Source organism: Labeo rohita, chromosome 22, assembly GCF_022985175.1.
Source record: "Labeo rohita strain BAU-BD-2019 chromosome 22, IGBB_LRoh.1.0, whole genome shotgun sequence".
NCBI lineage: Eukaryota > Metazoa > Chordata > Actinopteri > Cypriniformes > Cyprinidae > Labeo > Labeo rohita.
The window spans coordinates 57,773,102-57,800,459 of record NC_066890.1 but is presented as its reverse complement, the minus strand read 5'-3'; the positions used below and the strand labels follow the sequence as shown (position 1 = coordinate 57,800,459).

Genomic DNA, 27,358 nt, shown 5'->3' with positions numbered 1-27,358 from the left:
CTCCTCCTGAAGACCGGATGTTGATCGCTGCATTGGAGGGTGAGCCAGACCTCTCTGGGGAGGATTATTCAGCTGCGCTGCCGCCTCTGGCTGGCCAGCAATACTGGATGCGGCCCCGTTGATGATAGCTATGCTTGCCCAGGCTGCCGAGAGGATCGGGCTGGAGTGGAAAGTTCCACCGCGTCCCAAGTCCTTGAGGCTGGACGATTTGTATTTCAGGGTGGCCCGTGCTGGTTCTCAGGGTCCCACCCCAGTACCTTTCTTCCGGAAGTGCATGACGAGCTCACTGAGACGTGGATGGCACCTTTTACTGACAGGAAGCGATCCAGTGGTTCGTCCTCCCCCACCACTCTTGATGGTGGCGCAGCACGGGGTACACGGAGGTCCCTCTGGTGAAGTGGTGGATAGCAGCGCAAATGTGTACAAGGACCGCTTCCACCTGGTGGGGCAAGCCGTTGCTCCCCTCCTGGGCCTATAGGCACTCATCAGCTCTGATCGGTAGTGCTTATGCGGCCTATTGAGAAGCTGCCTCCACCTTACAACAGGCCAAGGCACTGAAGGACCTGCACAAGGGTGGTCACAACCCAGAAGTTCTCAGATAACTCCGCACCGCATCGGACCGTGCCTTTGTGTGACGAAGGTGACTGCTCTGTCTCTGGGCTGTGCGATGTCCACTATGGTGGTCCAGGAGCGCCATCCCTGGCTGTATCTGGCCGACATGAGGCGGTTCCTAAACTGTTCCGTGTCCCAGACGGGTGTCTTCGGCGCCTTGGAGAACTTCGCCCAGCAGTTCCCTGCCACATAGAAGCAGACTGACGCCATCAAACACATCCTGCCCCGACGTGCAGCTGCTGCCTTCACTCTGCCAGGAGGTGCTGCAGGTGGCAGCAACTCTGCCTGCTTGTCACTGAGGGCGGCCCCCTGCATCCACCCCCGCCCCCTCGCCGCATCCGCAACAGCCCTCATCCATGCGTCACCGTGGAGCCAGGCATAGCCAGGCCACCCCACCCGTCCTGGCCACCGTCAAACCTGGCGGCAAGCGGAACAGCAAGAGGCCCGGGACAGGCAACCAGAGAGGGAGGGAACTGATCTTCAGGAGAGGGTGAATGCGCCTCTTCTTCCTCCGGAGGAGGGACGGGCGGAGAAACTTTTGTTCCAAAAAATCTCGAGCAGCAGTGAGCTGTCCGAGAGTGCCATCAAACATACTGCTCACTCTCCCTCTGCCTGAATTCAGGTAAGTGTCACACACACTCAAAATACAGACACTCAGTCCCTGCTTTCCCATCGATGCACCACTTTTCAAGTCACAAAGGTGCCCCTTGTTCTACTGAGAGCAGGGCATTCGCATCCTCAACTACCTCAACAACTGGCTCATACTAGCTCAGTCTCAGGATCAGTTGTGCGAACACAGGGACCTGGTGCTTTCGAACCTCAGCCAGTTGGGCCTTCAGGTCTAGCAGGAAAAGAGCAAACTCTCCACAACAAAGACGATCTCTTTTCTCGGTATAGAGTTGGATTCGGTCAAACAGACGGAACACCTCACACAGGAACGTGCCCAGTCGATGTTGAACTGCTTGAATACATTCAACAGCAGGACAGCAGTACCACTGAAATGGTTTCAGAGGCTCCTGGGGCATATGGCAGCTACAGCGGCGGTCACACGGCTGGGGCTGCTTCATATGAGACCACTTCAACACTGGCGGGCGTGGCAGCGTGACACTCACCGGGTCAAAGTCACACCGGCCTGCCGCCAAACCTTCACCCCATGGTCAGACCTTACGTTTCTCTGGGCAGGAGCATCTGGCACTGGCATCAACTGCTTGTGATGCCCTACTGGCCCACTCGGACATGGTTCCCAGAACTAACACTCCTAGTGACAACCCCTCCCTGGCAGATTCCTCTGAGGCAGGATATAATAACTCAGAGAAGGGGCACCCTGTGGCATCTGGATCTCTGGAAACGACATGTCTGGTATGCAGAGGTTCTAGGTGACCTGCCCAAAGGGGTAGTAGACACTGTTTGGTGAAAGCCCAGTCCACGAGACATGCTTACGCCTTGAAGTGGAAGCTGGTCTTTGTGTAGTGTTCCTCTCACCTAGAGGACCCCTGAAGATGCCCGATCGGAGTCGTGCTTTCCTTCTTGCAGCAAGGGTTGGAGCCAAGAAGGGGAATGCTGTCTCTAAGCAGAGATGCCATCACCCTGGATTACCAGGCATAAGGTGTTCCCTGCCCGCTCAGGTTGCTAGCTCACGCAACTAGAAATGTTGCATCCTCCTGGGCAATGGCTAGTGGTGCCTCATTCCAAGAGGATTCAATCACCTCCAATGTTCTATATGTTTCTGAAAAATGAGTAATATGTGTAAATGCTTCCGAAACCTCCTACATGAAGGATGGGGCTTCCGCACGTTCCAAGTGCTCCAGCCTTACTGAAGTGGGTAGTGCTATGATATACAGTAACTGGTATTGTTGTTGCAAGCCCCGGCCTCGCTCATTACACTGGAGGGAGGGCAGCAGCTGTGGCGCTTTGGTAGGGATCCCAATTCGTCGTCACTAACGTGACTCAGAGTGACCAACTGATGGGGAATGTCTCAGTTATGTATGTAACCTTCGTTCCCTGAAGGAGGGAACGGAGACGTCACGTCCCATTGCCACAGCTGCTGCACCACCACTGAGGCACCGGGTCACCGGCTTGGCTTTTCAGCGAAAACGTGAGTATGTGTTGCACCTGCTGCCTAATTATACTCGCGCTGTGATCAGCGTCAGCTGGATGCAATCATCGCATGCCAATTGCTAAGTGAGATCCCAAATCGTTGGTCACCGACATGACATTTCCGTTCCCTCCTTCAGGGAACAAGGTTTACATACGTAACCGAAACATTTTATAGAGGGCATGCTTTTTGTCATTTTTTTTTAAACAAGCAAATCGAGCCCTACATATACGTTATTGTCACTAATGCCTAACAAAGTTTTATTTGCAGTAATTTTACTTATGGTACAGAGATGCTGATATCATGTTAGATTCTCTTTAACTCAGCTAAAATACTTAATTTTCTCATGCAAAAGATTCAATTAAAGTTTATTTGTATAGGGCTTTTCACAATACAATTCATTGCAAAGCAGCTTTATAGAAAATGAAAGTTTCTACAACATATTTAGTAGTAGCCTACTAGTGGTGACTATGTCAAGCTGATGTACATATGGCAGCAATGTATGGTAAAAATCAGTTAATGACGTAATCAAACAGACAATGAACACTATTAACAGTAATGAATCATATGTTGCAATTAAACTTATAGCAAAATTCGGTAGTGCTGTATGTTGTTTCAGGGTTGGCGTCATCTGAGATCCTCTGAGGGGTTGACATCATTTCTTCTTAGGTGTTCTGGATCCAGACTGAAGCTTGCATAATTTCTAGTTACCATGGGATGTCAATCCTGTGGCAGAAACAGAGGAACAAATACGGACATAATTAGCATAGCTGCTGTTTCAACCAAGCAAAAATTATTTGTTCAACCCAAGCTAAAGAATAATGTGCATTTTATAACTGCAGTGCAGGATTATGATAAGGATTATGATAAGCATTATTTGAATGCTTGGCTAAAAAGATGTGTCGTTGATCTAGATTTAAACAGAGAGAGTGTGTCCGAACTCCAAACGTTATCAGGGAGGCTATTCCAGGAGCCAAATTCCGAGTATGGGTCACCATACTTGGCCACATGTCATGTCCTTTCCTTTCCTCTAAAAATAAACTCTGCAGGAAGGTAGATCTCCAGGAACAGGGATGGGCACCCCTGATCTAAACCATCTTAAAGCCTGCCCTGGAATACCTGCATAGTTTTGTAGTCGATCTATGAGTATGTCATGATCTATAGTGTCGAACGCAGCACTAAGTTCAAATAAAACTAGCAATGAGATGCAGCCTTGGTCTGACACAAGAAGCAAGTCATTAGAGATTTTAATAAGTGCAGTTTCTGTGCTATGATCGGGCCTGAAACCTGACTGAAATTCTTCATAGGGATTGGTGAGCTTTTTTAGGCGACCTTTATTTTAGAATGTATCGCCTTGTTGTTTCCATGGTGACGCGTCATGTTTGTCACTTGACACAACGCAGCCACAATCCCAGCAAACACAGAACATTCCCCTAATTTTTTTGGGAACCAAATGAGAACGTTCTAGGAATGTTCCCTGCAGGTTCTTTTTTTAATAACCTACAGGGAACATTCCCTACAGGCTATTTTTTAGTTTAATATTATAACCTAAAACGAACCTTCCCAGAATGTTCGCTGCAGGTTATTTTTAAGTTTTATTTTATAACCTACAGAACGTTCCCTGCAGGTTATTTTTTGGTTTATTTTATGACCTAAAAACAACCTTCCCAGAACGTTCCCTGCAGGTTATTTTTAGTTGTCATATCCATGTAAACTAATAAAACCTTTGCAGATGTTTCTGATTATTCTAATGCTGAAATGTATACTTTTTCATCATAAACAAACTATTTTTTGCAGAATTTCATGTCTGAAATAAGCGTTTAATGAAGTGTAGACATCAAATCGCATTATAAGGATAATATAATTCCAACATTATAGCTAAAATTAAGCCAAGGTTAAGCGTAGTCAGAAAATTAAAAATTGGGTTTGTTTGTTTGTATATTTCTTTTCTGCGCGCCTCTGATCTGCAGGTGTTTCTCCAGCACCCGCTTAATCCTGCCTTCACAGAAAGCCACGCACTCGCGTAATTTAAAAATTAACGGTCATTTCGTTTTACTAACTGACTAACATTCGTTGATTGATCTCTTTAATGAATAATTACTTATAATGAATACATATACAAGAGTAAATATTGTGATTTCAGGGAAATTTGACACGTCTAATTGAAGAGAACATGATGTTAACGGAGAAGTTTTTGTACTGACCAAAAGAGAGAAGCACATTGTGGTTAATTCTGTGGTAAGAAAAGAATGTAATATTATTCTAAGTAAAGTCAAATAAATCTTATTCGTTTTCAATGTATGTCAAAATAAAATTCACATTTTTAAAATCCAATATTTTGTTGAAGTCAATGTTATTTGGTGCTTTAATAAACAAAATCTGGGTTATGGTACTTCTAATCTTATATATTAACGAATAAGACAAATCGTTAAGAAAACTTTCCTGGCTAACCAACAGGGAACGTTCGTGGGAACGTTCTGGGAACCAAAACCTAATGTTCCCAGAACGTTCTGGGAACCAAAAATTGTTAGCTGGGAATGTGCTTTAACATCATAAACCATAAAATATAGTATACTTTTACTATAATATTCTTTTTCATAACAAGTAAACACAGGTCACAAGTTGGGCACCTTGGGCACATTTCCTTGATTCAGCCAGCTGCATAATGTCACGAGTAATGAGTAAAATCCCACTTGAATCCAGAAATCCGCAATCAAATCAGTGCAGTTCGGTAGCTCAGTGCTGCATTACTGTTGCCACATAGCGCAACTGATTTTAGCGTGTGTTCGAAACCCATGCCAAACAGACTTTTTTATTTAATTTCCATACTTTAGCTGCCACGGGCCATCATACCAATAATTTGTAATCTTTACAACAATACCAAAATAATGTAATGAGCAAGTGTATGTTTATTAGATAACTGAATATCACATCGTTACATCACATCTGGAGCGGAGGACCTGAACCAGGAAGTTGGTCACCAGACAACACAGTAATGCTGGAGCACATCAAAATGCACAAGCACAAATCTCTTCTCTTGCAAGTGGATTCTTTTAACTTTCCAAAAAACACACACGCTGGCATGTGCGTGTTCAGAAACATAAATCAACGCATATGACAACGGATGTAGTCAGCATTTACATAGCATAAAAGCATAAAATTTATCTATTTCATGTGTCCCACATTGTCCCGCAAAATTACATCTATGTCCCGCAACAGATCTATTGCCAGGTGGTCACCCTAGTACAGAGAATCACATGGAGTAGAGGTGGTGGGATTGTTGGTATTGCGCTGTATATTTAACTCAGACTTGTAAGTGTCAGCTCGGGAAGATTCCAGCATGGCTTTCCACTCTCTCAGCTCAGCCTGCTTTTCTACTGCCACCACCAAGTGCAGCTTGAATATGTCCTCACCTGCACTCATAGGCAGACACAAATTTACCATTAAAGCAAGTAATGAAGCAAGTGAATAAACAATGGTAATGTGTGTGAATAGAGTGTAAACAATTTAAGCAAAATTAGAGGCAACCTTGCTGATGGTGCTAACGGGCTATGAGCTAGTAGCGGACTCTGGAAATCAAAATAAATCTAGTGATAACAAGGCACTCTGTTTTATGTTTAAAATACAACAGGGGGTATAATCACACATAATAAGACAAAAATTATGGTGTATAAAATTGATTTTAGATAATAGATAATAATTAACTTTACGGATCTCAAACTCAAAGCATGTGGCAGCAACAAACAGGAAATGATGTCAATGATGTTGTCAGAATTCTTTTAATTTACTGCAACGTCATCAAAATCTTATTTTTTTTGTCAAAGATGTAGTCAGTTTTGCTGTTGCCAACCTAGGGTGGCGAAATTGTGTAGTGATGTGTACTCACGTCACAGATGAAGTTATAATTCTTGGATCACGTGTCACTTAACAAGTTGTTATGTGTACATCACATAAGAAAGATTGGGATCTCTAACTTGTAGAACCTCCTACTGTATTATCAACACAAGGAAGACACAAGTATAATAAAATAAACTTTATTAACAAAAGATAGACAAGAGTAATTAACAACTACTAAATGAATACTGTGAATTAAAAAGGAAAAATGTGCATAAAATGTATGTGATTATGTTGCAAAGTCCCTTTAAGGCAAGTAATTTCACATGGTGGCCATCTTTGAAATGCCTCTTGGGCATGCAAGTGCAGGTCCTATCTCTTTGAATGGGGAACATCAAATTCTCCAAAACTGTTCACCAAGCTTACGATTAAATTTCATATTTTAAATCAACAATGTAATTTGACAAGAACTGCCTCATAAATATTGTTCCTTATGCTCCAATAGCACTTAAAAAAGCTTATTTTTCAGGCTAGATTAGCCAGTGTGCATGCGCAGTACTGAGTGCATGTCTCAGAATGCTTACTGTTTCTATAGCAACCGGGACTTCTAACGGCAGCTGCAGTGACGCATTGGCTCTTTCATTAAAAAGGCACGGCTTTGCGGCCTAAGAATTCACTCACCCATCCAAATAATCAGAATCAAGTGTTCCAATCACTTCCACGGCCACAGGTGTATAAAATCAAGCACCTAGGCATGCAGACAGTTTTTACAAACATTTGTGAAAGAATGGGTCGGTCTCAGGAGCTTAGTGAATTCCAGCGTGGAACTGTGATAGGATGCCACCTGTGCAACAAGTCCAGTCATGAAATTTCCTCGCTCCTAAATATTCCACAGTCAACTGTCAGCTGTATTATAAGAACATGGAAGCGTTTGGGAACGACAGCAACGTAAACTGGCGGAGCGGGGTCAGCGGATGCTGAGGTGCATAGTGTGAAGAGGTCGCCAACTTTCTGCAGAGTCAATCGCTACAGACCTCCAAACTTCATGTGGCCTTCAGACTAGCTCAAGAACAGTGCGCAGAGAGCTTCATGGAATGGGTTTCCATGGCCGAGCAGCTGCATCCAAGCCATACATCACCAAGTGCAATGCAAAGCGTCGGATGCAGTGGTGTAAAGCACGCCGCCACTGGACTATAGAGCAGTGGAGACGTGCTCTCTGGAGTAACGAATCGCACTTCTCCATCTGGCAATCTGATGTGAAAGGAACTCTGAATGCTTCAGCATACCAAGACATTTTGGACAATTCCATGGTCCCAACTTTGCAGGAACAGTTTGGAGCCGGCCCCTTCCTCTTCCAACATGACTGTGCACCAGTGCACAAAGAAGACATGGATGACAGAGTCTGGTGTGGATGAACTTGACTGGCCTGCACAGAGTCCTGACCTCAACCCGATAGAACACCTTTGGGATGAATTAGAGCGGAGACTGAGAGCCTGGCCTTCTCGTCCAACATCAGTGTGTGACCTTACAAATGCGCTTCTGGAAGAATGGTCAAAAAATCCCATAAACACACTCCTAAACCTTGTGGACAGCCTTCCCAGAAGAGTTGAAGCTGTTATAGCTGCAAAGGGTGGGCCGACGTCATATTGAACCCTATGAATTAGGAATGGGCTGTCACTTTTGGCAATATAGTGTATATAATATTGAATGTAACTTAGAAAATCATATACTGATAATATACAACAATGCCAAGGTCTCTGAAAGAGGTTTGGAAGTGATATTTACATTCTCCGCAAAAGTACCTGAAGTTAAGTTTTGCCTGCCAGAGCTTAACCTTGTTGCAAATGTCTGTGTGTCTTCTGCCTCTCTAGAGTCTAATAGAGACTAATATTAGCATAGATGCATACTGTAACAAGTACATCAGGTGTTATGGGAAGTGTTCCTGGTTCCGGTTGACCTAATTAATGCAGCCTAACAATCCTTTAACGGATTTGGATTATAGAAATTAATTATTTGTAGGACAAGTTAAAGAGATGGGTCTTTAATCTAGGTTTAAACCGACAGAGTGTGTCTGCATCCCGAACAATGTTAGGTAGATTGTTCCAGTTTTGGGCGCTAAATAAGAAAATGATCTGCTGCCCACAGTTGATTTTGATATTCTAGGTATTATCAAATTGCCAGAGTTTTGAGAACACAGCGGACATGAGGGACTATAATGTGATAAGAGCTCGCTCTGAGGAGTACGGAGGAGCTAAACCATTTAGCATTTTTACAAATGCTAGAGATGTGGCTTTCGAAGGAAAGATTGCTATCAAATAGCACACCTAGGTTCCTAACTGATGAAGAAGAATTGACAGAACAGACATCAAGTTTTAGACAGTGTTTTAGGTTGTTGTACATGGAGGTTTTAGGTGCAATAATTAACACCTCTGTTTGTTTTTGTTTTTTTTTTTTTTTTTTTTAATTTAGCAGTAAGAAATTACTCATGATCCAGTTTTATCTCAACTACACAATCTGTTATTTTTTCAAATTGGTATGTTTCGCAGGGCCATGACAAAATATAGAGCTGAGTATCGTCAGCATTGCACTTAATGTAAATGAAGTTGCTCCTGTCATAACTGGTCTGTATGTTAATGAAGTTCAGACACCCTATTGTTTAAGATGTTTCTCAGTGTCCCATACCCACACCCATTCTACAATTGGTCACCATTTGCTCAGGATATGATCATTCCAAATGATCTAGAAACAACAACTATTCTTCCCTAATGAAGCCATTTTAGGAAGTCAAAATTATTGAACATATGTTGTAGAGCGGAATCTGGATTGGGGCAGTCTGTAGATTCTTACATTAATAATAACTGCAGTGTGTGACTGAGAAACAGTCTTTGTTCTCTAGTGTTTGCTGATACAGATGCAGTGATGTCAGTGCAAGCAATGGAAGGAGATCCAGTCACTCTAGAATCTGGTATTACTGAAATACAGACAGATGATCTGATAACATGGAAGTTTGGACATTCAGAGACTCTAATAGCTACAATTAATAAAATCCCTGGAAGCTTCTCTACGTCTCCTGGTGATGCTGTGGGATTCAGAGACAGACTGAAGCTGGATCATCAGACTGGATCTCTGACCATCACAAACACCACAAGTCCAGACTCTGGACTTTATCAATTATCCATCAGAAGCAAGAGAAAGACCACATACAGGTTCAATGTTACTGTCTATGGTGAGTCACAATTACACATTTATTTGCCCTACTTACTACATACATAATTTATCACTAAAGTTATATTTGAATTAACAAAAGATTTTTGCTTCTAGTGTAATGGGACACCAACATCTTAAAAATGCATAGCCACATTAAAAATGAACATTCAATTAACGTACTGTTATCATTTTGTCCTCATAACATTACAAACTCATTACAAATTTGTTTATTTTCACTTTGTGAAACAACAACCAAAAAAAGATATTTTGCAGAACCTTTACACATACTATAATGAGTCATATGGAATATGGACTACGTTTTATATTTTCACATGGTCCTGCTTTGTGGACCATATGAAAATCACAAAATGGCTTTTGTCGGCAATCTGCCTCTGAACGTAAATATTTTAGAAACAAGATGCATTTATTTGCACACATTTTCCCATGTATTTTTTATTTTTATTTTTGGAGGTTATCCCAATTTTTCTTTTGATTATATCCTTGTTTTCATTAACTAGTTAGGCAAGAGTTTGGTTTTCTTTTAAATTTGCATGTTTTATTATCAGCCATGATTACCCACATGGAAAGAACCTATATGAGGATATATGCGCATATATGAAACCTGCGGTATATATGCACATATATGATAATATATATGCTGCATATATGCGTATATATGCCACATATAGGCAAAATTGAGGTGCATATATGTGCATATACAGGCCATATAGGTCTCCTGTATTGCTTCTTTATATCCACAAAAAAGCCCTATATGTACATACAAGATATGTCTCCTATATAGCTCATGACAGGATCTGGTCCTATAGGAAAACGGCCAATTTTATATATGTCACATATATTAAAAACCTATATCAAAACCTATATTAAAACATATATTTTTATATAGGTTATTTCCGTGTGGGTAAATTCCATAACATGCCAATTACATGTGATACCAATTTCACGTGTTCGCACATAAGTTTTTTGCATTTTTTTTTTTTTTTTTAGTTTTCCTATATTATAGGAAAACGGCCAATTTTATATATGTCACATATATTAAAAACCTATATCAAAACCTATATTAAAACATATATGTTTATATAGGTTATTTCCGTGTGGGTATGCTACTCTGTTAATTAAAAGGCTGTTTTTATGCATATCAGCCCTTACTCTTAGCTTAAGACTTCTCTCTATTCCTTAGTAAAAGTTTGTCTCAGCAGCTTTGTGAATAGGTTTTAAGAGAAAACCTTTTAGCTAAAAACTTTTACAGCTATTTAAGAGAACTCCTAAGGTAAGATAAAAAAAAATTGTGAATATAGTGTAAGAAAAAGTGAGGAGGACGTAGAAGATCTTGATGAAGATGTTTATTGCAGCATAGTAGTGGCAAAGTACATGTTGTACCTTGGGTTCAACAGAGTCGGAATGAACCCAGAACCTCCTTAGCTCAAACCTTTTATACAGTTAAAGTTTACTACCCTTAATGTAAATGAAGTTGCTCCTTTCATAATGTTACATCCGCGCCAGGCTCCACCCTCACTACAACACAACGCTCACAATCACCCAAGTTCTGATCACCAGCACCTGACAGCCATCAGCTCATCAATTAAGCACCACATAAAAGCACACACCACTCCACATTCACTGTCCAAGCTCGACTATTCGAAGTGGACTCGCTATTCTCAGCATATTCCCTGTTATACTTACCTGTTGTGAACTTACCTGTGCTCTCCTTGTCAGCTCCTCGTTCTCCTCCAGACTCCCATCGTTCGTCTTCCTCGTGGCATCCTGTGAGTTGTGGTGTGTGGTTGTGGTGTTCGTCTTTGGCTTCGTCTCCTTCCGATCATCTGTGTGTACAACGGAAATAAGACTGGTTACAATCTCATTCTACGCTCTCAAACTATATCAAGATTGTCTACTCACCTTTTTGTCTCACCCTGTCTGCTGAACTCATTTCAATAAACTGTTATTGCATATACTTACCATCTGTGTCCCGTCCGCTTCATAACACATAACAGCTGTGGTCTGTATGTTAATCATGTTCTAACACCTCTTTGTCTGAGATGGTTCTCAGTGTCCCACACCCTCTTCCATGCTGCAATGGGCCACCATTTGCTTAGGATGTAATCATCCTAAATGGTCTAGAAACAACATAACTGTTGACTTTCTTCTTCTCTATAATAATTAAGCCATATTGTGAAATGAGCATGATTAAACATATATTGTGGAGTGGAATCTGGGTCGAGGCAGACTATAATTTCTTACAATAGGCCCTGGAATTGTTTCACAGAAGAAAGTTTGTTATACAGGTTAAAATGAGTAAATTATGGTGAAACTATATGGTGATTTTTTTTTTTCTCAGTTCTCTTTATTCTCTCATGTTTTCAGCTCATCTGCCTGTTCCTGTCATCAGCAGTAACTCTTCACAATGTTCATTATCATCATCATTATCTTGTTCATTGTTGTGTTCAGTGGTGAATGTGAGTGATGTGAGTCTCTCCTGGTACAAAGGAAACAGTTTATTGTCCAGCATCAGTGTGTCTGATCTCAGCATCAGTCTCTCTCTACCTCTGGAGGTGGAATATCAGGATAACAACACCTACAGCTGTGTGATCAACAATCCCATCAGCAACCAGACTCAACATCTGGACATCAGCAAACTCTGTCACACATGTTCAGGTACATGTATATATCAGGGATCCCCAACCCTGTGCCTGATGATCTACCTTTCTGCAGACATCAGTTCCAACGCTTCTGCAACACACCTGTCTATAATTATCAAGTAACCCTGAACACATACCCTGTGTCCGAATGTTCATACTATCCATCCTAAATAGTATGTGAGATTACAATAAGAGTATGCCAAAGTATCCCCGGATGGTCTATTATTTCAGGTCAATTTTTGAAGTGTGGATCCGTGCACACACGAATGGCTAATATTGCCCACAATTCATTGCGCTTTGGTAAAGGATTCAGTCCAGAAATACAAACACAAATAAAACGTGTTGAAAAAACTACAAACATGGCGGATGTGTGCGACCGGTGGTTAGGTAGAGATATTTGGAAAAAAAGGGTTGAGTTACTAATAATCATTTAACCTGGTAAAAATAAAAAAAAATAAAAAAAATGTTTAATGTTATCTGTGTTATATTTAATCTGCAAGAGCAATGTGAAGTTTTTTAATCATCTATTTGGTCGTCAACTTTTAAATGGATCATTGTGCAGAAAATATGAGCAGAGTTTTCAGCATTAAAGACCTGCGACTGGCAGATGCTAATGCTTTTTCCTCCAATACGGTAGGAAGGTAAATTAAAATAAATGTGGAGGATGTTAACTGTGACAAGATTGACAGGCCAGTTTACTGTGACAGGACGCAGTTGTGTGACGTGATAATATGTCCCAAAGCTTTCATACTCTTCTACTACAGACTCAAAAGTGTGTACTTTTTCTATACCAAAAGAGTACATACTTTAAGGGTGTAGTATAAGTAGGCACATTGGGACGCAGCACTTGTTTAGCTGGTTTACGTTAGTTTGAATATGGCTGTAGCTGAATTCTGCAGGACAGTAGCTCTCCAGGAGCAGGGTTGGAGACCCTTGGTATATAAAGACCCTATTTTGTTTGCTAAAGGTTTTGATACTCACATCTCTGTGTTCTTTTCTTTTTTCAGATTGTGTCTGCTGTTGTGATTCTACTGTATCAGTTATCCGATTGGTTGTCTCTGCTCTGGTGGCCATGGCTACTGTTGCTGCTGTTTCTGTTCTGGTTTATGACATCAGATCCTGCAAAGCTGAACAGGAGAGTTTACAGACGTCGCTATGAGACCCTCACACTAATACCAGGGCACTAGGAGGCAATAATAAAGAAATGTTTATGACATATTTGACCACTGAATGCCACACTTGACCAGTTAGAGTTAATTCAGTGGCCAGCATCTAGTTAACAGTTCCATTTTTTTTTTTGCAAGTAAGCTTGAGTAAACAGATACACATGCATCACATATAAATAAAATATAAAGGAAGTATACACAGAAACTAAATAAAAATATAGCTGCAAGCAGCGATGACAGGCCCTCGCCACCCTGATGGCATCAGACAAATGCTGCCCAGCGGGCACATGCATTGACAGTAACCTTGTGGCAGTTTGGAATAAAGGGTTACAGCAATGAAAGGGTTAAAAGTAAAATGCTTTTAAATCATTCTGATAGACTAAAAATGACATGGAAAAAAAGATTCCTTATCCTATGAGGTCATCTTGTGTTCATCTTTGGTATTATAGTCTTTATCGTCTAGTTTACATGTGGCTTCTAAAAACATGATAAACATATTTTCTATGAATGACTTGTTTTTCATATGTAAAAAAATTGTGAAGAGTTAGGATAATGCACTTTAAATGCACTCTGTCTCTCTGTGTCTCTCTCACACATACACATAAGCACCCAACTACCCCCACTCTCAATGGTCACACATAACACACACACAAACCAAACTTAACACACACACAAAAGCCCATCCCCCCCCACACAGAGTTAGAGTGAGATCAGATCTTTAATATTTTTCTAATTTTCTATTTTTAGTAGAGTTTTTTATATAGCTGTTTAATAAAAAGTTTTGAAGTGTTTGGATGCTGCATTTGAAAATTATGGTTGTTTTTTACTGCTACTTTAATAAATCATCACGTCAAAAAAGTTAAAGATATCCCAAACCTGCTCGCAATTTAACATCTTCAGTATGTTGGCATCACGTTGACAAAGTTTGGTGTAAATTTGATGTGCTTTGTAGGAGTAGTATTAATTTATTCACAGCTATATTTTTCCAAAAATCCACTGGTGTCTGCAGCTAAAACTAACCCCCCCCCCCCCCCCACTTTTGACAAAAGATGGCGCTATAGAGCATCCAGGTCTGGCGGCGGAAACATCCAGGTCTGGCGGCGTGTGATGAGGCACACCTGATGTGAATGAAGCCTCAACACCGCCGCTGTTAAAATGCCGAGCATGCATCTCCTCGGGAGACCGGTCTCTTCCCCGTGCATGCACGCTGGTGTCCTCGTGGGTCCAGGAAGGGAGCGTGGAGGGGCTGAGCGCCGCGGACACCATGGATGAGCTGACGGACCCGCGGTCCGGACGTGAAGCCGCACCCAGAAGGCTGCGGGCCAGGATGCCGGGCCGATTAACCCGCCTTGGAAGTGCCGTGATGAAATGATGGATGAAGCTGCTGAAGGAAGCCGCTACCCCTCGTGCCGCAGCCCCTGGACTCCGCCCCTTACCTGGACCCTTCCCTTCTGAACACTGCCCCTCCTTCACGGAACCCCTTCATGCCGAGGACACCAGACCCCCTGACACTTTTATTTCCCCCTTTTGGACACTTTTTTTTATATATATATTGTTCAATAAAAGCCTCTCCGAGGCCTGACGTCACGCCCACTGTCTCTGTCACTTTGCTCCCTCCCGTGACAATGTGGTGAGTTTCATGAAATTCTAAGGATATTAAGTGCCCCAAAAACACAGGAAACAAATGTTAAAGTTTGACACATTGCCATGGCAACAGCATTTAACCCTCTGCTTGTGTTCGGATTCCTGTCACACTTGTGGTGTTCCCGGTCAAAAATGACCGGACTCCAAAAAAATTGCTTATAAATCTGCCATTATGCTATATTATCACGAAATATTGGATTATTATTATTTTTTTTTTTTTTTGTTAACTAGTTTGCTTTCATTTAGGACTGGTTTTGTGCTTCTATTTGCATCCGATTAATCGTAGGCCTCATTTATCCAAAAGTAGGCAAAACTGTACAAAATTGCACAAAGTTAAACTTGTCAAAAATGGCCGGCCATTGAAAGTGAATGGGGAAGAACGAAAGTAAGAGAAACAGCTAGTGTTCAGGAGCATTTTGTGCTTGCAAACATAAAGGCCTTGGACCTGTGCGTGTATAGATTCATGTATACTCACGCTATCTCTCACACACACTATTGTGAATATTATACCTATTTCATCCTACCTTGAACTGGATTTCATGATAACTCTCTCTGTGATAAACCTCTCACACACTCACACGTTCAAACTGCCTTGTTTTTAGCCTAGGTTTTGGGGCTTTCATGTTCTCACAGAGTAAACAAAAGTTTACAAATAAATGCTTTAGCACAGAGAGACATTCAGCTTGTTGTTTCATGACATTGTCTCTCTTTGACAGTGTCAGTGTGCAGGATATATAACAGTTTTGGTTTGTTCCATGAAATGTTATGATGTAAATAATCGTAATGTGTTCTTTCTTGTATGTCACGATGGTCATATTTAACAGGAACAGCATAAGTGTTACTTTGTGCCCCTTTTCTGAAAATAAAATCATTTCAAAATAAAGATCTGTTTTTTGTGATCTTTCCCATTCACTTTCAATGGCTGGCCATTTTTGATGAGTGTGACTTTTTGCAATTTTGTACAAAATAAAAACATTTAAAAGCAAACTTCCTGATTAAACATTAAAGCACACTAGTGTGAGAAACAGTGCACATTTTTTTAACTGTGAAAATTACTTATAAAAAATTATTTTTTCACTCAAAAAACAAGGTACATTTTCTCAGAAAAATGAGGCCTATGATTAATCAGATGCAAATAGAAACACAAAACCAGTCCTAAATTAAAGAAAACGAGTTGACAAAAAGAATGAATCAATTTGACCCAAACACAACCAGAGGGTTAAAGTATCAACAACCCTTTTACAGATTCTTATTGGCCGCGTTTTGACATTATTCTGATGGAGTTTGAAGCAAATGGGGTAAAACCAACCATGTGATTTCAAAGCATTTTTAAAAGAGACACACTTCCTGTTGCTAGGTGGTGGTGCTACAACTTTGACTTATAATAGTCACATCTATGTGATCGGCCTCATACACCAAACAAACTGCTGAAGTTTGAACAAAATCAGACGATGTATGCAAAAGTTATTAGGCACTTTCTGTTTCTCGTTTTTGACAAAACCCAGAATAACCAACTTCTTGTTGGGATGACCTAATAAGGAGTGTGAAAGTTGTTCAGTTTGATGAGTTCTATATGTGTACTGAGTTTCATATGTGTAAGTGCAAGTATGTATGATATATGGCCCTCCAAATTCCAGGGGGTGCTGTAGAGTCCCCTTGCCACACCCGTGTAGCAGTTTCTGTCCAGCCCTAATGGTCGCAGTCAAGCATTGCTAACTCGACAACGCAGCTTCATTGTCATAATAAGGTACAGACAGCCAAACATATTTTATTTCCCCTCATTTCAGAAAAGAATAATAATAATAATAATAATAATAATTTAATGGAACAATACTTAGAACACAAATAAAAATATAAGAAGCTACTAACAAGCCAAAACAAATTAATTTAAAATGTTATACATTCCAGTATCCACGTAAAATAAGATCTTCAGAACAAAAAGAAGACATTTTATCTTGCAATGTAGCCTACTAAAGGAACATCAAATTAACTTATTTATGCACCATTATGACAGTCTTTGTGGTGGTAGACCAGATTACAATGTCTGGGCGAAGAGATGTTATCGCAATCTGTTGTGGGAACTTGAGTTGGTGGCTGATATCCACTCTCAGGTCCCACTCACCTCCCGGTAACAACAAAGACTTCTCCTTTATGATACTGCATAATGCCTCTCCCCCTTGCCTGATGAATTGAACAGGCTGGTCTGGTGTTGGCGAGCTAACTTTGTTCACTTCGAGTCTGCGTCCTTCGATGACTTCTGCTAGCTTCCGCAGAACACGGTCGTGGCGCCACCTGTACCGGCCCTGGGTCAGAGCAGTCTTGCAGACAGAGAGGATGTGTTGTAGACTGGGACTCTGGTGGCCACAAAGCTGGCAAAGTAAAAAAAAAAAAAATAGAAGTGATAAATATTTATTTATTTATTTATTTTTACAAAAAAGAAAAAAAAATTGGATGGAAACCTGGCTACTGATATACGTGGCCTTTGCCTTATTGCCTGCCCACTCGCTCCCGCCACCTGCCCCATCCCTGGACTTTGATTTATTTTGGAAATTGGACCATGAAATGAAACAACTCTATCCTCCAGGCGCAGAAAGGGGGAAAAAAAATAACGATGAGAAGAGACAAGCACAAGGTAATTTTTAATAACATCATTTTAAGTGGTAACATTACATTGACGTTAAAGATCTAATCTGGTCTTTATTGAAAGTAGGTATAGGTATTAAATATGAAATATTTAATATTTGTAAATTGCCTGGTTTTACAGAGTTGGCTTAAGCTATAGTCCCAGTCTAAAATGCATTATTGAGTTGCTTTAACTGATAGCAACTTGTACTGGCATATCTATGTGTAAAATGTGTTGCTGGTTTGAAATGGCAATATTCCACTATTCACTGCAAGGCAGGGCCCCAAAATGATCTGCCCCTAGGTGTATAGGGCCAGCCCTGCCTAGGATCGAACTTCCAAAGTCACATGATCTTAAATTTTACAAAAAAAAAAAAAATCACAATTGTTTCAGAACATTTTGAAATGTCAGTGGTTTGCCTCTAGTTCGGTGAACAGTTTTGAGATTGGGCACAAGCTGTTCAACACTGTAGAGTCAAGACCTCTTTACAAACCTCTTCTTTATAAATACAATTTTCATTTAGGAACTAAGTCACAACAATAGACAAACTGTGAAAAATAACACACACACATTTATATTTGCATAGAATGATAGAAGTGGTTTGTTTTGGCTGCAGTTATACTTCCACCAACTGTTTCATGTAGATGCAACAGTGTTCAAGAGGAATATTCCAGTTTCTCTAGAAAGTTTTAAAAAAATATTTCCAGATTTAGGCAAATCAACAAACTTGCAACTCAGAAAAGCAACTCAGCAAACTCTGACCAACATTTCCAATCTCATCACAATCCTTGGTCTCTAGCTAGTATTATCCTACAAATTAAAATACTCTGTCCACTTGCACTATTCATGTTTATACTGTACATGAAAATGTATACTGTAGATCGTTGGTTGTATTTCTCCTTTGTTGTGTCTCAGAACAGAACAAATTCTGACCAGTTTATGCTAAAATTCAGGTAGACATAAATTAAAAAAATGTCCATACTTTGTCCTGAATTTTGTACTACTAAGGATTTTGTCTGGAAGCAAACAAATAATACAAAGTACTAGTTTCTGGACTACATTTGTAAATTAATCTAGTACAAGCAATAGTCATTAATCTCAACAGTATCATACCGCAATGGCACACAGCAGTACGAAAGCATGGGGCTGTGGTTTTCAGAAAAAAACAGCAGAACTGGAGTACAACCCCCTAAAAGACACACACTGACAGAGACTGAAGTAATTTTTATCTGAAGTGTGTCTACAGGATTTTTCTACAAACAACAACAGTGTCTTTGCAAACGTCTTCAGTTTGCAAAACTGACTTTTGACTGATTTTCAACTGAACTGCTATAGGATATGTTTGGCTTGTTTGTTTTTTGCTGTTTGTCATGTCTGATTGGTAAGTTAAAAATGTGTTTTTATAATTTTAATTATGAATCAAACAAGCATATTATTATGAATTCTAGTCTAGACTCAGTGATCTCACATTCAGTGCATTAGTGCATAGTTTCTGTTAACTTCTTTTCATATTAAGTAAGAATAGTGTTGTAGCATCCGTCTCTTTTCATCTTAAGGTGCAATACTCCTCATTCTCAGTGTTCATTGATGCTGTTTTTGTGTAAAGATTTACTGAACTTACTCTGCCCTAAATTTAGGTAATGTCCGATCAGAATTTCAGACTGCATAGGGCATGAATCTTATTTAAAAGCTGAACATAATCTTCAAGTCTTATCCAAAAGCTGAACAAATGTGTAAGGATCCATCCACTGGCCCAAATGCGGAGTCCAGTTGTCTGGTTGAAGGTTTAATGTTGGTTCGGTCTTTTCACAGCGCATCTGCAAAGTTCGCTTAATTTATCAGGATTTAGTTTCACTTTTAATCTAGCTCCATATTTAATCTGACTCCAATTTCATATGATCGTTAGAATTTAGGTGTTTACTCTAATTTAGGCTGACCACCAATATCAATGTGTATTACTTCAGATACTTGATTATTCTGTAAATCCCCTCCTTTCAATTATTCGTTTATTAAGGACCTAATATCGCTTTGCAATTCACTTGGCCAACAGTGAACGCATGGCACAAACTCGCCAGTTCTGGGCTTACTCAGAGGTTGAGGGGTGGTTATGATACATTTTATGCAGACTGCACCCTGCAGTCCTCACCATAAAATGTATTTTTCTATAATCACGAGAACTACAACGTGTTAAGCCAGTGACAGTCAGAAAACGGAAGCCCTTAATGGTGTTCCCCATGGTCCAACCATTGGTACTTCGGTGTGACCATCCTGGACGCAGACTTTGTGAAAAATATCAGACTACACTTTAATCTACTAGAAATAATGATTTCAGAAGAGATCAGACTGAATTAAATATAACAATTTATTTGTCAGGTAAGATGTATCACGCCAATTACACAATTAAACAATGAAAGTCCAATTCAGAATTAAATTTAGTTCCAATTCAAATAAATACATAACATCATTTACTCAAAGATAAATCTAAGAGTGAGAGATGCATACCTGACCGCCTAGAGATACACAGCAGCGTGTGAGAGATTTAGAGCCAAAGCTCCAGAGACTCTCACACACAGTGTGGGGTTCTTCTGAATACAGAATCCCCCCGTAATGCTTTGTCACTTCGCTTATATACCAGACCAAAACAAACAAATCTTCCAATCAGTTGTAAAAACATAAAGACCTTTTGGTTCGTCAGGAGATCTCGTGACCCTGGGTCACACCTGCCTGGAGATTCTTACCCGACCCTAAGGGGAAAACACACCCCTCAGCAGCAAAACACAATTCTACAAAAGTGTTCAGTCTTTCTCATAATATAAGTGACTTCTGTGAAATTGAGACCATTTTACCAATCGCACTAAGACCTTTAGAATGATACCACACATGAAAAGGAAAACTTCAACATATTCACAAAATGTAACACATGTAGTATATGGACATTCTTAGTGACTTTCAGTGGAACCTTTTGGGGGAAGAGTGTGAGATGCAGGAAGGGAGAGGAGAGGGAGGAAGGAGGTTGTAAATGAGCAATAGGGGTGGTGGTGTTTGCCCTCTTTGAAGATCTCTTCTCCAGATTAGTTTTATTGTTTTGTTGCATGGCATCTGTTTTTGTCGGGGTTCCTGGATTTTGAATTCATGAGGAAATAATTTCACATCTTACAAATGTATATTGCTTTATTGATTTATATCATAGTCAGATAAAATACATGTGTTTGAAATGCAACTGTAATATTGTTCATTCAGTACCTCTAAGGACAAAACATGTAAAATTGTGTCTTACTTTAAATTCACTGACTGTTGTTACTGCTAAGCTGGATGAAGATCATTTTGATGTTTTAATGATTCAACATCATAATAAACTAATGTGCTGAAACAACTGACTGTGTGAAGCATATAGCTGAAAGCGCAACAGCAGCTCTGAATGCAGGAGTAGTTTGTTATTAGTTTGAAGTTGGAAAAGTTAATACCTGTGAAAATAGTGCAAGTGAATGAGGTTTTGTGAAGTTCACACTATAAAGAACATACTGTAGAATTTACAATAATTACTGGCAAAAAATTTGCAAATAAAATCCTGTAAAATAGCCGCTAATTGCTGTAAAATGGATTACAATATAATACTGCTTAGCAATTTACAATAAATTGATGTTTGCAGAATACAGTATTTTTTGTTACAGGATTATAAAATTAAACTTGTAAAAATGCATTACATTTTTTTTTTTTTTTTTTGTAATCATGCTAAATTACAGTACTTACCTGGCAACAAAAATTGCCAATAAAATCCTGTGAATTCAACAAAAGCCAAGATGTTGCTCTAACACTTTTACTATGAAATTCCTGTAAATAACTATTTTAACTGTGAACTGTACTGTGCTTTTTACCATTATACTGATGTGAATGCATTAAAACAAAGATTTAAAAAAATAATCACTCAAATTCAAAGCTGTTGTAAGAAAACTGTTTATTAAAGCTGACACATGACAACACTTCAGCACTATCACTGGTAACACAATTGTAATTTTTCAACTACAGAAAAACTTATCAAAACTCAGCTGTTACAAAAAAAAAAAATAAAAAACAACAAACAACTCAAGATTAAAGGATAAAGCAATAGTTAAATAAAAGTTAAGGGACTGTTTGCCTAAAAATAAAAATGGTCATTATTTACTCTACCTTAAGTTGTTCCGAAACTATGAGTTTCTTTCTTGTGTTGAATACAAAAGATTATATTTTAATGAAGTTTATAACCAGACAAGTAATGGTAGCCATTGACTTCCATAATAGGGCAAAAATATGGAAGTCAGTGGCTACTGTCAACTGTCTGGTTACCAACATTTTAAAATATCTTAAAACAAGAAAGAAACTCAGAATTTTGAAACAACTAAAGGTGAGTAAATGATGGCAACCCTTTTAAGTTCAAACAATAGAATGGCATTTTGGTACCAAAACTAATCTGACTTCAGTTAAAACTCACAGCAATTCATAGAGTATTTCTGCTTAAAAGAAATAAATGTTGAACACTGTCACAAATGCTAATGACTGTGCTGATTCATTAAACCTAGAATACTCTAACAATCATTTAGCCATTTTTTTAAACATTTAACATTCTTTAACATTTTTTGTAAGTTGAGTAGTTTTTTTTTTTTTTAACATGACCAAAGAACAAGTCTGAAAGCAAGTGTCATTTTATAGACATTTTATGGGTTCTCCTGTTGGTGTAGTTTTGATACATTTGTAAACTTACATGCTTAACCACTCAAAGTCCATTAGCCTTCTGAGAAGAGAACACGCATGAGGATTGACTGTGTTGTTCCTCTTCTCGGAGACCTTCCCACCTTTTTTGCTAAAACCTTTGATGTGCCTGTCTTGGTGCCGGTGTGTGGGTTGATTCCAACAAAACATCGGCACAAACATCAGTCAGACAGACATAAGCATGTGCAGAATTTAATAAAACTAGTTCAATAGTTCAAAAGCATTTGCTGAACTATAGTAATGCATTACAAAGGAATAATTAATCCAAAAAAGACAAATTATGTCAAGTTTTTTCAAACCTGAATAAATGTATTTCTTCTTCTATAATAAAAGAATATATTGCAAAGAATGAGTAAACCAAACAGCTTTGGATCTCAATGACTTGGAGCCATAAAGTATTTTGTTTAACTGGATTTTTTTTATTTTTTATTTTTATTTATTTATTTATTTTTACAGGTTTACAATAGCTCAAAGATGAATACATGACAGAATTAGAATTTTTGGATGGCCTATTTCTTGAAGTAGTGTCAAAGGTTTAATTCACCAAAAAATGGAATTTCATTGTCATTAATCACTCATCCTCATGTCGTTCAAAACCTGTAAGACTTTTGTTCATCTTTAGACAATTTTCCCCCTCAATGGAGAGCAATGCAACTGACATTTTCAAGTCCCTATAGGAAAGAAATAATCTTTTTTGAGTACCATCCGGGAGTTTGGGGGGTCTTTTGGGGGGGGGGGTGTTGCTGGGAGGTTGCGGGGTTGTGAAGGAAGCAATGCAGCCACAATTTTCAGAATAACTGAATTCAGAATAACTTAATTAACCCTTAACCCTTCCAACGATGGTAATATTAATGTTTTTCTATCAGCAAAGACAAATGAGCACTTCATGTAACGTTAGTTTTGTCTCACATGCACTTCGATAGCAATGCTGTGCCTGCCAAACTACAAATACTCTCTAGAAAGCAAAGGCAAATAAAGCTAACAAACTGCAGCATATATCAACATAACAACGCATTTCTCCTCCTCGCCTGAAGCAACAGATAAATAAAGTTAACCACACATCCCTTTACAAAATAGCTAAACATAACGTTTAGGGGGTATATCACTGTAATCAAAAATTTTTACGTTACATCCCTCCAAGATAAATGTCCTGATTAAACTTATATAACGTTATATATATATATATATATATATATATATATATATATATATGAATTACTTACATTAAAATAAATAATTAATACTTATGGAAGTAAATTTAATTGAACTTACCAAAAAAAAAATTATTGCAGTTTATCTTCAGCTGTTGTTGATGTGCTTCTGTCCACCAGATTTCAAACCATATCAGCCCGCACAATACCATAATGCCACAGCACAGTAAATTCTTGTACAAATATTTAGGATACAGTGAAAGCACCTCCTACATGTAAATTAATTACAGCTAACAGTGAAATAAACAGTTAACACTTGTAAAACCCTGTATAACCAATAATGCATTGCAAATTACAGCAATAAATTGTAAAATGGCAAAACAGTAAGTTTCTGTATAATTTTGCTGTAAAAAAAAAAACAGGAATTTGTTACAGTGCAGAAATCTTCATTTTGTACCAGTTTATAAATTTTGGGGGATCAAACACTTTTTTGGACAAACTGAAAGATTATGAGTGACCAAGATATCTTTGCGATGCCATATATTTCATTGTCATTAATGCCCTGACAGTTTTATTTTTTAGTGATATTACATTATTTTACAGTTTAGATTCACTTGAAACAGATTTATGAAGCTGTACTCACCTGAAAATCAGCTGAAATACTTCATTTTATCATTTAAAAGGATTATTTTAATTCACAGCAATTTCATAAAACTCATTTCATTTTTAAGTCAATGCCAAAAAGAGTATTTTGTGATCATTTAAAAACTAGAACAAGCTCAAAGTTTCATTAAAGCAACTTTAAGGTATTACATCAATAATAACTGCAGTGTGTGACTGAGAAACAGTCTTTGTTCTCTAGTGTTTGCTGATACAGATGCAGTGATGTCAGTGCCAGCAATGAAGGGAGATCCAGTCACTCTAGAATCTGGTATTACTGAAATACAGACAGATGATCTGATAACATGGAAGTTTGGACATTCAGAGACTCTAATAGCTACAATTAATAAAATCTCTGGAAGCTTCTCTACGTCTCCTGGTGATGCTGTGGGATTCAGAGACAGACTGAAGCTGGATCATAAGACTGGATCTCTGACCATCACAAACACCACAAGTTCAGACTCTGGACTTTATCAATTATCCATCAGAAGCAAGAGAAAGACCACATACAGATTCAATGTTACTGTCTATGGTGAGTCACAATTACACATTTATTTGCCCTATCTTCTACCTATCTGCTATCCATTAGTAAAACTAGGCTGGGCTTTTCAGTAGTGATGTAACTATGATCATATATGAGTTCAAAAACATTTGATGAGCCTCTGTCACTGCTTACAAGAATGTACACATAAGCTATGAGATGAGAGTGTAAAACACTCTGGCCTATCAATCAGTAATCTTTGTCTTTAGAATATGTTAAAGTAATAGGTCTAACAAACATGGGATGCCTGCCCGACGTGCAGATAATGTCTATATTGGGTTGGTTGTATGTATCTGTATGTATATATGACATTTTTATTTATTTTTTTTATTTTTATTTTTTTACTGGGACATTGACATCTATTAATCTATTAATTGATCAATATTAATTACTAAATATTAATTAATCCCCCAGGACAGAACACCAAAATATGCTTACTGTTTACTGCCAGATTAGATTTAAGGGTGAACTCGTGAATAATAATAATAATAATAATAATAATAATAATAAATATAATTATAATTATAAATATAATAATAATAATAATAATAATAATAATAATAATTGTATTTAAATAACTATTGCTTGTAAGGAATGGCACTATAATTTATTTTAATTTTGTACATAGGCCTATATAATTCTTTTTATTTTTGTTCTGTTTTGAATATCATTAGAAAGTAAATTGCATGTGCAGTGTTTATCATGTTTGTTAAGTTTAACCCTTTCACGCGTACGATCACACCAGTGTGATCATTCTTGGCTGGTCCCTGGAGCGTACGATCACACCGGTATGATTCAAACGTTCAGCGCGTCACGTGATCAACCGCTGAATTCAAATCTGCTTTGGCTGGCGCTGAGCCAGATCGGACGGGCTAAGGGCTTGTCATATTATCGCAACTATTCTGTGTTTTCAACAATAAAATGCTTATTTTAGGTCCCAGACATTTACATACACATACGTCCTAGTAAAACGATGCATTTATATTAAGCAAAATACACGCCGATGTCTATGGCAGCGGCAATAAAGATCCTTACAAATGTTATCTGACGACATGTTTTATTGATATCATATACACATTGTGTAGGTAACTATAAAGTTTACTCTGCTCTTCTCCAAGTTCACCAGAGACTTACTTTAATGTTTTTCGGGAGGAGAGGATGAATTTGCGTTTTGTAAATCCCACAGCTTGGATTCAGCGCGAACTAAAATGGCGGCGCCCATCACTCGGCATAGATCAACTAACGCGGTCATTATAAAAGTGTTTAAACCTCCAAATACATTTACTTGCACATATTTCAGAATCGGAATATCAGATATTTCATAATACAGTCGGCACGTTTGTGAATATTAATAATAAAAAGGGAAAAACTATATAAAAGGTGATACATGTGTCATACAGCGCTATTGTGGCTGCGTTGTGTTATGTGACAAACATGATGCGTCGCCATGGAAACAATAAGGCTATACCTTCTAAATAACGGTCGCCTAAAAAAACCTCACTCTGGGGGCTCAGCTAGAATTTTTTAAACTCACGTGTGAAAGGGTTAACACTTGATTTATTTATCAGTTAAATATATAGGCCTATATATCAAATAAATATAAATTATAGTGCCATTCCTTACAAGCAATATTTATTCAAATGCTAAGCCTATAACAAATTAATTTCAATTAAAACTGAACCTCGTGGTGGCTTCACACACCTCTCATTTGGCATTAATCATTTCTACGAGAGGCAATGAAACAAGAGAAAACGCTTAGTAGAGTCTGCACAGCAAAACATGAAGCAGCAGAGGGAGCAGCAACAGTCAGTCATTGGGTGAGGGCTCCCTCTGCTGGCGTGGCGTTACAGACCCCCCCCCCCAGGAGCGACCCCTGGCGCTCAAACAACAGTCCAGGAGGGTGGGGGAACAGAGGCAAAACAGGGGGTGGGACGGGGGGCCAGGTCCGTGCAGAGGAGGTGGGCCTGGAACATGGCGCAGGGACAGACAGTGAGGCACTGGATGACCTGGGCCATGGAACAGTAGCAGACAGAACACTGGAGGACCTAGACCGTGGAGCTGTGGCAGACAGTGGAAACTTGGAGGACCTGGGCCATGGAGCAATGGCAGACAGTGGAACCTTGGAGGACCTGGGTCGTGGAGCAGTAGCAGACCATTAATCACTGGAGGGCCTGGGCCATGGAGCAATGGCAGAGTAGGAAGCCATGGTGGAGTAGGCAGAGCAGGTAGAGCAGGGAGCCATGGCGAAGCAGGCAGAGCAGGCAGAACAGGAAGCCATGGCGAGGTAGGCAGAGCAGGCAGGAGCAGAGATATCCACAGTGAAGCTAGTGACATCCATAGCAGAGCGGTGTGTTTACGGACGATGTTCTTGCCCGTGGCATGACAGGCAGAGAGTTAATAATAGGCCTTCTTGACTGTG

General features: G+C 39.2%; 2 protein-coding genes across 2 annotated transcripts in view; both read left to right on the top strand.

The window, feature by feature from the left end:
• LOC127153746 (uncharacterized) overlaps positions 1 to 14,639 on the top strand; it is a 242,600-nt gene extending 227,961 nt beyond the window's left edge. Inside the window, exons 5-6 of the mRNA XM_051094987.1 lie at positions 12,345 to 12,424; positions 13,416 to 14,639. Of these exons, the coding sequence (XP_050950944.1) occupies positions 12,345 to 12,424; positions 13,416 to 13,567 (232 nt within the window). The 3' untranslated portion in view covers positions 13,568 to 14,639. The remainder of the gene's footprint in view (positions 1 to 12,344; positions 12,425 to 13,415) is intronic.
• A 4,437-nt stretch (positions 14,640 to 19,076) lies between these two features.
• The window catches only part of LOC127153433 (uncharacterized), a 30,298-nt gene continuing 22,016 nt past the window's right edge, over positions 19,077 to 27,358 (top strand). Inside the window, exons 1-2 of the mRNA XM_051094488.1 lie at positions 19,077 to 19,222; positions 24,601 to 24,930. Coding sequence (XP_050950445.1) covers positions 19,180 to 19,222; positions 24,601 to 24,930 — 373 coding nt within the window. The 5' untranslated portion in view covers positions 19,077 to 19,179. The remainder of the gene's footprint in view (positions 19,223 to 24,600; positions 24,931 to 27,358) is intronic.